Raw genomic sequence first — 14,654 nt, forward strand, 5'->3', positions numbered from 1 at the left:
TTCAATCTCCTTTTTTTTTTTAACATTTTGAACAAACATCCTGAGGACAACTGAATGTCACTAGTCTGATGATGTTCAGCAACAAATTATCGGACAATTTTTTCAAAGTATGACTGAAAGTTAAGGACATTTTTTCCATAATGTAATTTGAAAGTTAGACTTACCATACATCCTCTTAGGTGTAATAGCAGAGGTGGATTCCAAAGGTGCACTTCTTCCATAGCGGTTTTCAGCAATGACCCGGAAGTAGTAATCATGACCTTCCATCAGACCCGGGATGTTGACAATGTTTACGTCAGACGCTAGACGCGTCACATTGACGTAGGATTGCCTACTTCCCTCACGTTTCTCAACAATATAGCCAGTCAAAGGAGAGCCTCCATCTGATTTTGGTGGTCTCCATTCGAGGGACACGCTGTCACGTGTCACACTCAGGGCTTTGATTGGACCAACGGGAGCTGAAGGTGGACCTGTATTAACAAATCAAAATGTCCCTGTTTATAAAGTTCTAAAAGCGTTGTTATCAGATCTCAAGTATGCAAGAAGAGAGATTTTTGTACACATATATCACTATTCAAACAAAGTCTTCCCCTAAATGCTTCTGACCAAATTCGGTCAAAATCTTCTCAGTTGTTTATGACTAGTCGCAATTTTTAGGACTGACAGATGAACGATAGACACTGCAGTATGCCACAAGGCTCACTTAGCCTTTCAGGCCAGGTGAGCTAAAAATAACAATTTATTTCAAATATGATATGAGTCTCTCATCATGAAAATCACAACATATTTCACTTACCAAATTTACTCTTCGGTTTTACAGCGCTGTCGGACTCGAGGGGCGGGCTAAGGCCAGCCTCATTCTCGGCCACCACTCGGAAGTAGTACTCCACATTTTCGATGAGATTTGACACATCCAATGAGAGTTGGTCTGGTGGGCAGCGTGCCACACGCAACCATTTGGGACGACGGGCTTCACTCTTCTCAACCATGTAAGCAGAAATCCTTGATCCTCCATCCCTCTCAGGTGCTCGCCATGATAATCGTACATGGTCCTCAGTGATGTCAGATATGTCCAAAGGACCACGGGGAGCAGATGGTTTTTCTGATTTATGATAAAACATTTAATGTCATTCCAAAATATAACACCAAAATTGTTTAATAACAAATTGTAGTTACTATTAGGATTATGATAATATGGATCTAATGTTGACATTATATTTGTGATCATGTGAAAAGTACCTCTATCTCACTCCTGGATAAACCAGAGCCTAATTCCTTGTACAGTGGCCTTATATTAAATAGCATATGCTGGTATTTTTATTTGCCAGTGGCTGCTGTAGTTCATGTTCTGTTAAATTTGTGATAAAAGATTGAAAAATGAATTTCTTCATAGTTCACAAGCACACAGCAGAAGATATGAAAACCCAAAATAAAAACAAACCAGTTCCTTCTAATTTTAAATTAGGTTTTCCACAACCAAACTTTATTTTTCCTGCCCTGCCTACTTTTAACTCACCTATGGTTTTCTTAGTGCTGACAGCAGTGTCAATTTCTCTTGGTTCACCAAGGCCTATGGCATTCTTGGCACGAACACGGAATCCATAACTATAGTCATCAATGAGGTTACGAATGGTCAGTGAGTGGACATGACTCTCTACCTCTTTCACACGCTGCCACTGGCCAGAAGTACCATCCCTCTGTTCGATGAGATAACCAGTTACCATAGCACCGCCATCATAGCGTGGACGCTTCCAGCGAAGTGTGGCAGCATTGTGGCTCACTGTGGATACGTCAAGGTTTTCTGGGGGCCCTGGTGTTTCTGTGAAGCAAGCATAGAAACTAAATAAACTTCCAGTAAGAAATACACTGATCAGAATGTTAAATGAATATTGTTAAAAGTTACTATGATAATTCAAATATTACCCTTTTTCATGACTACATTGTCTGTTAAATTTCTGACAGATGCCTGATCTTTACCAAATTTCATATATACCTTGAGCACGTTCTGGTGTGATTGCCTTATCTAACACAGCAGGTTCACTGAGTCCTTCAGAGTTCTCGGCGAAGACACGGAAAATGTAACTTCGGCCTTCAAGAAGACCTCTGGCTGTATATCCTAGTGTCTTTGGAGACACACTGTCAACTCTCACCCACTGGGCACGGCCAGGCTCACGTTTTTCTATACAGTAGCGAGTGATAGGAGCACCACCATTACTGTCAGGAGTAGACCACTCTAGGCTAACACTATCTTCTTTCTTATCTGTCACCTGGAAGTCTCTGGGCTTAGATGGTACCTCTGTAATATATATTTTACAGATGTATTTAGTTGAAACCATATATTTATAAACGACAACAGCAACTAAACAACAGTTTTAACAATCTTCTATCGCTGAAGAAAAAGAAGATTTCTTTCAATGAAGATTGAAAAACCATAAATAAAATTGTATCAAATAGTGTAAAAGCCTAACAGAAATTCTGATCTAAAAACAATTCTCTGGATCATAATCCTTTGTTGAATTGTTTCAGCAACCACTTTAATCATGATATAAGATTATTAACAAAATTGAGTAACCAAATTACTAAGCAGAAACACTATTGACCTTGACCTTTTAATTATTTTACATACTAACCTACGGCACTAACAGCCTTGACCAGACTCCTCAATTCGGCAGGGGCACCAACTCCAACTTTGTTCTCAGCATACACACGATAGTTATAATCATGGCCCTTGATAAGACCACTCACTGTGCACTCTGTAACATCGGCTGGAAGTTTGGTCGCACGAGACCAGCCTCCCCATTGACTGTCAAGTTTGTCTACTATGTAACCTGTCAATGGGCTATTGCCATCCTCTGTAGGTGGCTGCCATGACAGAGCCATAGATTCCTTTGTTATATCAAAGACTTTGAGGCCTCTTGGAGCTCCAGGAACCTCTGTGGACAGAAATTGATGAAATTTATGACATAGGAAGTTCCCAAAACAATTTGAATTCCTTTTCCAATAAACAATTTTTTTTTTCAGTATGATTTTACTAAATCAGGAAGGGACAAAATTTACCTGCTGGACGTGATGGAGTAATTGTTTCGTCCAACTCATTTGGTTTACCGAGTCCAACCTCATTTTCAGCACAAATGCGGAACTCATAGGGCACACCTTCTTCCAGACCAGTTATGATCTTTTGGAAGGTGCGGGCTGGAACCTCAGCAACTGTTGCCCAATTTCCTGAGCGTGTGTTTAGGGCTTGAATGATGTAGCGTTTGATTGGAGATCCTCCATCATCTGTTGGTTCTTTCCAGGCCAAAGTTACAGAGTCTTGGGTCACATGACTAGCATGTATTTTACCAGCAGGTGGACCTGGTTTTACTGGAGAGGCAAGAAAGGGGAGAGAACTCTGAATTAGTTATGGAAAAGTTTTAATTGATTCAATGAAAATGTATATCAACTGTATAATTTTAAGCAATATAACTGAACTGGTAGCTGGTATAATTAATCTTATATCTTATCAGCTTACCTGCTTGTTTTCTAGGAATGACGGCATCAGTCTCAATAGGTTCACTGAGGCCTTCCTCATTCTCAGCCATCACACGGAAGAAATACTCTGTTCCCTCCCTTAGACCACTGACAGAAATTGAAAGAGAGCGTGTTGAGTCAACCTTTGACCAGTTGAATCGCCATCCCTCACGACGTTCCACTATGTAACGTTTAATTGGCTTGCCACCGTCTGATTCTGAGGGTTTCCATGTGAGGACTGCTGAGTTGGTGGTGACATTGGAGACCTTCAGAGGTCCAATAGGAGCAGATGGTACACCTGAAAATGAGTTTTTCAATAGAGTAACTACTGGGAGGTATTCCTTATTATGTATCTTACAGTTTTTTTCTTCTGGAAGTTATATATATATAAATCAATACACAAAATTTACGTCCCCATTTAGGGCAAATGCCTCATCCAACAATAATATTTCTACTGACATTTAATCAGTGCCTAGCAATAAGATCAATCATGCATAAAATATTTTTAGCAGAAATACTCAACTATGTTTCGAGAGTCTGAATTTATTACGGACTAAATTAATTCAACTTTTACAATTTACCATTTTTCATTCTCCAATAGTTACTAGCATCAAAGGGCAGTTTTAGGCAAGATGATAAGCCCTTGACAAAATATTGCACTGACTGACTACATACCAGAAGGAGCACAAATCTACATGTCTGATATAAAGTAGAGATATCACAAGTCTGTCAGAATGAAAACTTACTATAAGGACTCTTTGGAGTGAATTCTTCAACACTCTGTAAAGGCTCTGAGCTTCCAATCTTGTTTTCAGCTTTGACTCTGATGAGGTAGCTGGTCTTGTCGTTGAGACCTGTCATCTTGTATGTGGTGTTGTTGGCACGGATACGATCCACAGGGGACCAGCTCGACTTCCAACTCTCCTTTCTCTCGATGGAATAGTGTGTGATTGGTGAACCCCCATCGAAGAGACTGTGGTTCCAGGAAATGTTAGCAGAATTCTTTTGGATGTTAGAAATTTCCAGAGGACCTTCTGGTGCCGATGGTACAGCTTTAAACGAAAAATCATTTCAAAATTGATTTCATGAAAATTTACAATTGAATCTACCGTAAAGTTAAAGATAAATATTTTTTTGTCACTTCATCCATTTCAACTTTTAGAAATTCTTTTACCTTTTATGAAATTAAATATGTATATATAACTTAGCACTATTAGATGTTATGAGCAGAGGTAATAGCAGCAAATGTGAACCTTTGCTAACAGTACGTTTAAGGGCCCCAAAATGATAAACTTTATGTTTGTAATGTAATTTTACAATACTCACTAAGGGCTTGTTTTGGAGAGGAAGGCTTGGTAACTCCCTTTTCTCCTATTCCGATGGAATTTTCTGCAGCCACACCGAACACATATTTCTGTTCGTGATTGAGCTTGGTAACATTGTGGTGACCTCTGTAGGGTTCAACTGTCGCCAGCTCCCTCCAGGTGTTCTCATCCTTCATGTACACACGGTACTGTTTGATGCGAGCTCCACCGTCGCTATCAGGCTGCGTCCAGTCTACACCTATCTCACCTTCACCAATTCGTCCAACGTTTACATTTGGTACACCAGGTAGTGCTGTAATGCCATCAATAATCAAAGCTTTATCTAATTTCGAAAATATAGGAAGAATTTCAGTGATGTGTTGGTATAGAAATTTGCCCAGACAGTTTTTAACTGTAAAGTATCATTGATACAAAACTACCATCATGCAGAAGAAGAAAGCAAAAAGACAGAACAATCAATCTTTTTTCAAAATTCTGAAATTATTTTAATCAGTCAAAAAAATTTGATAAAACTTGCTTTTGTTCTGCTAGAGAAACTAAAGTTTACAATAATAGCCTAACTTTGACTCCTTTGTAACAAAATTCCTTTTTAAGTACTACTTATAAAAAGATAACTTTTGTCATAAAAATGAAATTTCATACGGTCACTTACACAGAATCTTCTTTGGTTTGACTCCACTGGGACCTTCAAGTGGTGGACTTTCGCCCTCGGCATTGACAGCACGGATTCTGAAGTAGTATTCATTATCTACCACAAGGTTTTGCACTGTGAACTTGTTAACTCCCGGTTCCACTTGTCCTGCTTTGCCCCACATGGAGCGACGCACTTCACGCACCTCAATGGTGTAGTGTGTGATTGGAGTTCCGCCATCTTTTTCTGATGGTCGCCATGCGAGGTCAACAGAGTTGGCGGTGACGTTGGTAGTTTGGAGTGGACCTACTGGTGCTGAAGGTTTGTCTGGAAAGAAAGAGGCATGATCATAACATCTTGTATTTGTCCAAAAAATTCACATCTTATATAAGAGAATCTTGTCCAAGAAGATAAACTTTGATTTTAACATTCAAATATCTTTTCCATTATTTAGAAAATTAAAAATGAAGTGTCTGGTGTGGATATTGATTTCATCAGATTTTTCAATAAATACATCATATTTAATATATCACATATATCTTTATTTTATAATACATGTATATACGATACTAAAGAATGGAAAGATTTTTCAATATAGGTTAAGTACTAAGAAACAGGAATGCTGACAATATCTGAATAGTTCAACAGTCAATTCTCAAAGAGTATTTATACTAACCATATGGACTCTTGATCAGTATAGGTTTTGGAGTTTCCAATGGAAGACCCTGACCAACCTTGTTAACTGCTGACACCCTAAAGAAGAACTCTGACCCTTCAGTCAGTTTCTTAATTAAGATGTTCAGATTGGCTGTACGGTCGACAAACGTCCAAATTGACCTCATGAGATCACGACGCTCTACGACATAACTTGTGATCGGGGATCCTCCATCAGTTTCTGGCTCATTCCATTCGAGGCTAATAGTGTCATGTGACAATGCCTTAGCAACAATTGGCTCAGTAGGAGGTCCAGGAACGCCTATACAAAACAAATACAAGCACAAGTTGCAATGGAAACAAATCTTTAACATGAATGTATATGGAAATCTTACCCCAGAAAACTATAGAATAAATGACCAAATATATTATCCTGAAATCGAACATTAAATAATCCATGAAAAATAAGTGATAAGAGAGCTGTCCAGAATCAAATCTCTCCAAACTTACGGAGTTCCTTAGTTGGTGTGATGCGTTCTGACTCCAAATATTTGCCGGCTCCGACACGGTTGATTGCACATACACGGAACTTGTAGGTCTTGTCTGTGGTTAGGCGTTTAACATTGAGAGTTGTTGTCCTGGCATCTGTAGTGTCAACTTCTGACCAAGGTTTATCCATTGACCAGCTCTCCACCTTGTAAGATGTGATGGGGGCGCCACCATCATTCATCGGTGACAGCCATGACAAGGTCACGCTTGTCTCGTCGAGGTTACTGTGACGGAGGGGGCCCTTGGGCTCATCCGGCACAGCTATTAATTGACAAAAAGAAATATATTAAAATTTATAAACAAGAAATTGATTAAAAAACTTAATCAATATCAATTTTACATTTACATCGGTGACAAAATCATCAGAGGGTACCACCAGAAGTATTATGATGTTTGACAGTTGTTACATTGGCAATAGAGCTCCAATGAAAACATGGAAATATCAAGATGAAACCAAAACTGAAATTCTAACATAGAACCAATAAAAAATAAAATTTCAAAAAGAAAAAGATAAGGTGCTTCTGGATGTGTCTTCTGCTTCATAGGCTATACCTGTTAATTTCTGAAAAAAGTTCTGGGTAATGTCATGTTCTCAAAAAAAGAGTCAGGATAGTGATGATGGAAAAAAACTTGAAATAAATAAGTCAACCTGAAGTACAACCTAGATGATATACATGAGGACTGCCAGAGAAGACAAATCCTTAAAGTAAGCATTGCCTCCTTTCCCCCACCTTGCCTCCCCTTGCCTTCCCTTGTATTCCCTAATGTTCCCTTTCTTTTCCTCTCCTCTCCTTCACTATGCTGCTTGCTATGTTAGAAACATTTCAGATAGCCTTAGTCGTCATTATAAACATCTGTTAATATCTATAAGAATCTCTTGTTTCACAATACTCACTGGCCTCGGGCGAGAGAACAATTGGCTGGTTCATTTCTACAAAAGGACCTTGACCTTCGTCATTGGAGGCAGACACACGGAAGAAATATTCCAAGTTGATACGGAGATTGAGCACACTACAGGATGTTGATTTCTCAGTGCATTCCTTGACCCATGAACCATATCTTTTCTCACGACGTTCCACCTGATAGCTTTTAATTGGCAGTCCACCATTGTCTTCCGGTTCAAGCCAGGAAAGTCTCAGTGAAGTGGACTTCATGTCCGATGCTTCCAGATTTCTTGGAGCAGATGGTGGTTCTGGAAAATAATTAATTATAGTAGAAGTGTATTCATTTAATAACACAGTACTTATCTGTAAACCAACAAATACACATACATAATTATCTGGCATCTGGAAAAATATTGAAGAAAACTGAAGTTTCGTCCATGAAAAACCATTGCAATGAGGCCATGCCCGGTAATAAGCCCATCCAAATTTATTTCTTTTCAGTATAGTTAACACACATTTTTTTTACCTGGAGCTTAGCCTATTACAGAAAAAAACACTTACTGTACTGGCTCTTTGGTTTGATAGAGGAATCGCCCTCAAGGGGTTTGGAGTTGCCAGCTTTGTTGACAGCTATAATCTGGACATGGTATTCTTGTCCCTCACGCAGGTTGGTGAGAGTGGTTGTCAAGGTATCGCTGGCCACCTCTGTCACTCGTGTCCACGACATCCTCCAGCCTTCTCTCATCTCTACGATGTAGCCAGTGATAGGAGAGCCACCGTCTGACTTACTTGGTTGCCAAGCAATATTAGCTGATGATTTTGTAACATCGCTAACAACAATTGGGCCGACAGGTGGTGAAGGAGGTGCTAGAATAAAAAAAAAATAATAATTTTTATCTGATAAAGATCTGAGTTGCATTCTGCCAAGAGATATGTTGTAAAATATGAGATAGCGAAAAATACAGAAACTGTGCCACCAAACACAATTATTTTGTCACTTACCAATCGGCTTAGTGATGGTTGTTCCCTTCGCAGTGGCAGCCTTCTCACTCATACCGACGTCATTTTCAGCTGCGACGGCAAAGTAGTAGGTCTCGTCAGTCATCAGATTGTTGATAGTCGTGATTGTGGTGAATCGGTCCACAGAAGTAAGTTTCCTCCAGTCTGTTGATTTATCTGTTCTTTGGTACACATGGTAACGGTTAATACGTGATCCTCCGTCACTGTCAGGGGCGCTCCACTCAAGCGTGGCTGACGATTTCACAATGTCTGTTACTCTTACATTTTCAGGACAAGATGGTACACCTACAAGGAAAGTCAAAGCAACAAGTAAATATATATATAAAAATAATTCTGATTAAACAGGTTGCCCTGAAAATTTCCTCAAAATCTGCATGCAATATTGATTTCTAAACATCTTCATAACAAAATCAATAACTTCTTCAAGTAAATTAAATTAAATTAAAAAGATGATAATTTTATTAACACGTTTTTTTTTTTTTTTAAATTGTAGACATGTAATTTCAATGTTTCCATCTATTCAAGCTACCGCTCAAGTAATTTCTAAATTCCTCCCACCATGGTTGAATTGGTTAAATGACAAAATGGAATGCAATTTAATCATTAAACAAGAAAATACCTGTTACACATAAATATTTATATTCTCATCCTTCACAACAGGATATAACCAAAGGACATATCCCAACCGAGAAATGGCAAGGACATCAAATCTGCATTTAACATATTGAACTCTGTTTCCACATCTCCTATTTAACAATTTATGACTACCGGTCCCAATTCTCTCTCTGCCCTGTTAAATTACTTGACTTACTGAGTTTCTTGGAAGGTTTAGCAGTTTCTGTAGAGGTCAGATGTGGGCCTTGACCAACACTGTTGACAGCGCTGACCCTGAAAGCATACTCGTATCCAATCTGCAGGCCATGTACCATGTGATGCAGTTGGTCTGGTTTGACCTCTGCAGACTTTGTCCAGTAGGTACGTTTGACATCACGATATTCTACAATGTAGGCCGTCAAGGGTTTGCCTCCATCACTAGCTGGTGGTTGCCATGATACCTCAGCTGAAGAGTTGTTTACACTTCCAATCTTCATGGGACCCTCAGGTGCAGAGGGCAGACCTGAAAATAAGGTAATTACAAGAATTCAAAAAAGGCAACACACACTACAGTGAGCATATTTAACAATGTAGAATATGTGACAACAAATATGATGAATTTTTTAGGACCTCATCAACAAAAGAAGATAAAACATTTATGTGACCAAGACTTACCATATGGGCTCTTAATAAGAACTGGTTCATCAAGAGTCAGTGGTTCACTAACGCCATGTTTGTTCTCAGCTGAGACACGGAACAGGTACTCCGAGTTGAGAGATAAATTCTGGGCACAGTAACTCGTAATGTTTGGATTGGTTTTGTCAATGCTCTTCCACATTACACGAGATTTTTCCTTCATCTCAATTACATAGTTCTTAAGTGGTGATCCTCCGTCATCGGTGGGAGGCCTCCATTCAATGGTCACTGAGTTCAATGAAATATCGTAGACAGCCATCGGGCCTTGTGGTTTAGATGGTGGACCTGCAAAATGTTACCAAATTGTATATCGTGATCAAACCTGTTTTAAATGCTACCGTGCTAGAGAATGCTTGTAAATTACATCAAATAGCTATGCTTTGCTTCTGGTGGAAATGAGGCTCAACATGACTCAGGCATTTATAAAAAGAGGTCCATAGGGCCTGTATTGCTCACCTGGATCCTAACGCCCAGCAATGTTATACAAGCTTATAGGTTGGGTATTTATTTCCAAATTAAAGCTCAGCCAATTAACCTCTTTGATGGGAGAAGACCAAAAATATAGCTATAAATAATGTCCCTTGAGGTCTGCCACACCCAAGGGTCAATTCTTATATAAAAAATTGTCTATATCTTGATTCCAAGTAATTCTGTATAAATATGGTTATAGTATTGGGATTTCAACTGTTTCAAATATATCACCAAGAAATTAAGTTCAGAGAGGCCACATCCAAAGGTCAGATCTTACATTGTGAATGTGTTTATCTCTTGATGCCTAGCATTGGCATATATGGTTTAAGGGTAGGGATCTCAACTGTTTCAAAGATATTGAAATGAAAAAGACTGCATTGTAGTTGGGTCAGACCCCAGGTCCAATTCTTAAATCACGATTGTGTTTATCTCTTTATGTCATTCAATGCTCTACCTTGTGATGGGATGGGGAGCTAAACAATTTTCAAACACATTTTCCCATTGAGTGCCTCCCCTTTTATATTTTTTTTGTATTTAAAGATAAACATGTTGTGGCTTACCTCCTGGACGACGAGGTGTGAAGTAGTCAGAGTCCAGTGGCTTGCTGGCTCCAACCTTATTCACAGCCATCACTCTGAACATATACTGTTGACCTTCTTTAAGGTTCGTGGCTCGGTAATCTTTGCGATATTTGTCAACAATTTCCACATCAGTCCATGTATTACCATCTTCAGATACCTGAATCTGGTAGGATGTGATTGGACTTCCTCCATCATCCTTTGATGGATTCCAGTTCAAAGTCACAGCATCTGTCTTCTCATCTGAGAATCGGATCGGACCAACTGGGGATGCTGGTACACCTACAAATAAGTTACAAAACTTTCAATGTTTTGCATACATGACAATATATTGTTCTTTCTGTACAAAATGAAATAGTTGATAGAAACTGGTTATAAATAAGAATTGAAATTAATTCTGGTACTTTTTTTTTTAAAGAAAAGTCATTTTACAAATTGTTTAATATTCTGATATTTTGAACAAGCATTTATTTCAAAAAAAGACATTTCTTTATTCAATTCAAAATGAAATATTCCTTTGTTCTAGATGCAGTTCTTGATCAGTTATTATAAACATATACACAAAGTCTTAAGTTAGTATGCCTCACAACAACTATTAAAGAAATAATTCAAACTAATTTGTAAATATTAAAATTGTTGTTAATGAAGTTAAAACATGTTGCACTATAAATTTGATCAGAGTTTTGGCTCGCCACGTCTTTCGGACCTGCAGGTTTAAATGGTATGACAGCTTCTGTTGATTCCAATGGCTCACTGAGTCCTTCATCGTTGATGGCAAAGACACGGAAAAGGTATTCATTTCCCTCAAGAAGGTTCTGTATACAGTAGGTAGTGATATGTGGGCGCACCTCGTCCACGTATACCCACACTGTGCGACGTCTGTCCCGACGTTCCAACTTATATCCATTGAGCGAGAGACCACCTAGATTATTGGGCGGTGACCAGTTCAGAACTACAGAAGTCTGTTTGATTTCCGAAATGACCAGATCTCTTGGTGGTGAAGGCTTGGCTGGAAATTTGAATGCACTGGCTTGTTAGTAATGATACCATAAGCAGTGAGTTGTAAAGCTATGACCATAGTTGATTTTAGTTCTGTAAGTAACTGGCTAGCAATTATACTACAAGATACTAGATCACTGGTGATGTTTGATACATTAACAACCGTATTTACTTACTTTTACCTGTAAATCACATGACTTTTAAACTCAAACAGTGATCTAGTATCCTAATTGATTAGCTTCTTGAATAATTTTCCTTCTTTTGAAATGAAAAACTGTTCTCCTTTGTTTGAAATAAAGATACAATCACACTAATTTGGAATGACAAATTTGTAGGCAATATAAATTTAAAGATTTATTAATTATTTTATATTGAAACATTAGACATGTGTCAGGAATATTTATAGAAGAAGCATTAAGTTTAACTTTAGCTAGTCAATGTATGAGTCAGCTTTTGTGAAACAACAATCATTAGAATTAACATGCAAAATGCTATCAAATAAAATTTAACTTCAGAAAATTGAACAGCTAAAATAAAATATTGATTTTAATGAAAAAAATCATAAATTGCTGGAAAATTAAAAAAAAAAAAAAGATAATAATAATTACCCTGTAATATCAGAATGAATGATCAAACCAAACACTGCCAGCATAATAATGTTATTTACTAGTAGATTTTAATAAGCTAGAATTAGTAGGATCTTATCACACACAAACATATCTCTACACAGTCAAATAACAATCTATAAGCCACCCTTTAAATGAGTTTGTCAAATAAGGTGTTGGCTTTTCATGTTTTCAAACATTTTTTATGACTACATACTCAATGTTTTAATCATCACAGACAATGATAAATGTACTACACACTATATAGAGTGTTCTTCCACTTACCAAACTGGCTCTTTGGTACAACATTGGCTGAGGTCTCAAGCCAATCAGAGCGTCCGATGGCATTTTCTGCACAGACCTGGAACCTGTATTCCTGATTTTCCTTCAGGTGTTCGGCAATGAGTGTGTGTTCCCGTGGACCAACCTTTCCACATGGAGACCAGGTGGATTTCCAGCTCTCACGTTTTTCTACGATGTAGCGAGTGATAGGAGAGCCTCCATCGTCAGGAGACGTTTTCCATGTCAAGGTCACCTGGTTTTTGCGGATGTCTGTGGCTTCTAAAGGAGCACCAGGGGGAGCTGGTCTCTCTGTGGGAGACAGAGACAATGACATGTTAGCAACTTTGAACCCAAAATCAGCAAATTAGGTGTTTATAATGAAAATTTTTGCAAAGACAATTTACATATTCAATAGTTTCTAGATAAACAGGACACACCCACAATATATCTTTTGTATCAAATTCTATTCTTTACTATCAAACTAAGACCAGCAATAACAGAACTTGTCTGAAATATTTACGGTTTATGAATTTAAATATTTTTATAAAAAAATACATTGTGACACTAAGGATTTTAATATCTTATAAAGTCAAGCTCAAATTCTGAACACAAACATTTATAAAGGAAGAAAATGTTTTAATAGTGCTCTGCCACGGTAACCAATGAAAGCATACTCACCTTTAGGCTTAGCCCCTTTCACTGATTTGTCAGCTTTGCTGACGTCACCGACACCAGCCTCATTTTCAGCAGCTACAGCAAAGTAATACTCTGTACCGTCCTTAAGTCCACTAATGGTGTTGGTGTTCTCATAGGCATCAACCTTAGCCACATTTATCCAATTAGATGGAGAGCCTTCAGCCTTCATCACGTGATAATGAGTGATTTTCGCACCTCCATCTGAGGATGGTGCACCCCAGGTGATCGTCGCGAATGTGTCACCTGATTTAGACAAGCGCACAAACAATGGTGGCCCGGGAGGTGCTATAAAATAAAAAGTAATAACCATTACTTGACTTTAACAGTTATGTCTGTAAGTGAAATTTGTATTGTACATACATATCTATATATCTAATTTATTATGTCATAAGTCCGACAATCTATCATAGGAATTCTAGCATAGAGACAGGGCATATTTTATGAGGATGAAATAACACTTGCTGGCAATTGACCTTAATGATAACAAATATATGCTTGTTTAATACAAGTTATAGTTATGTCCTACAATAAATCTCAGCAGTTATCAGTGTCACAAAGACAGTGTTGTAGTCATTTCTTAACATTAGTCTGTATCTATTAACATCAGATGAAGACATTCATCTTGAGAAAGACAAGAGGAATTTGTTTCTGTGTAACCTAAAAAAGCTTTGATACTCTGGAAGTAAAATAAAAACATTTAAATACTAATCGAGAAATTATCGAAAACATTTCTGTCAGATTTAGAAAATATTTCCATTATCAATCACAGACAATTTCACTAATACAAATTTTCACAATATACTGTCGCTGTGTATAACTTACAGATCTTCTTCTTTGGTTTGATGGACTGTATGGCTGTGAGAGGTGCACTTTGACCTTCAGCATTGACAGCAGTAACCCTGAAGAGGTACTCGTTACCAGGCATAAGTCCGGTTGCTGTGAAGTCAGTGACTGGTGGTTTAGTTGTTCCAACTTTACTCCATGTACTACGACGTACGTCACGCATCTCAACAATGTACTCGGTGATTGGTGAGCCTCCGTCATCTCTTGGTGGTTTCCAGGACAACTCACATGAGTTATCAGTGACATTAGAAATATTAAGAGGTCCAAGCGGAGATTCTGGCTTGTCTGAAAATAAATTTTATTGTTAAATTATCCCT

The 14,654-nt window shown here is 38.1% G+C and overlaps 1 protein-coding gene across 1 annotated transcript in view; it reads right to left on the bottom strand.

Moving 5' to 3' along the window:
* Nucleotides 1-14,654, bottom strand: part of LOC132544614 (titin-like) — a 154,846-nt gene that overhangs the window by 12,143 nt on the left and 128,049 nt on the right. Inside the window, exons 86-107 of the mRNA XM_060208240.1 lie at nt 14,317-14,622; nt 13,477-13,779; nt 12,802-13,107; nt 11,619-11,921; nt 10,895-11,194; nt 9,843-10,148; nt 9,385-9,690; nt 8,556-8,858; nt 8,115-8,420; nt 7,565-7,861; nt 6,631-6,930; nt 6,143-6,442; nt 5,488-5,793; nt 4,837-5,127; nt 4,257-4,562; nt 3,512-3,808; nt 3,058-3,363; nt 2,631-2,933; nt 1,994-2,296; nt 1,517-1,819; nt 797-1,102; nt 165-470 (exon numbers count right to left, since the gene is read on the bottom strand). Coding sequence (XP_060064223.1) covers nt 165-470; nt 797-1,102; nt 1,517-1,819; nt 1,994-2,296; nt 2,631-2,933; nt 3,058-3,363; nt 3,512-3,808; nt 4,257-4,562; nt 4,837-5,127; nt 5,488-5,793; nt 6,143-6,442; nt 6,631-6,930; nt 7,565-7,861; nt 8,115-8,420; nt 8,556-8,858; nt 9,385-9,690; nt 9,843-10,148; nt 10,895-11,194; nt 11,619-11,921; nt 12,802-13,107; nt 13,477-13,779; nt 14,317-14,622 — 6,663 coding nt within the window. The remainder of the gene's footprint in view (nt 1-164; nt 471-796; nt 1,103-1,516; nt 1,820-1,993; nt 2,297-2,630; nt 2,934-3,057; nt 3,364-3,511; nt 3,809-4,256; nt 4,563-4,836; nt 5,128-5,487; nt 5,794-6,142; nt 6,443-6,630; nt 6,931-7,564; nt 7,862-8,114; nt 8,421-8,555; nt 8,859-9,384; nt 9,691-9,842; nt 10,149-10,894; nt 11,195-11,618; nt 11,922-12,801; nt 13,108-13,476; nt 13,780-14,316; nt 14,623-14,654) is intronic.

Source organism: Ylistrum balloti, unplaced genomic scaffold, assembly GCF_031769215.1.
Source record: "Ylistrum balloti isolate Yb309-2 unplaced genomic scaffold, AGI_CSIRO_Ybal_v1 Utg369590, whole genome shotgun sequence".
NCBI classification, from domain to species: Eukaryota; Metazoa; Mollusca; class Bivalvia; order Pectinida; family Pectinidae; genus Ylistrum; species Ylistrum balloti.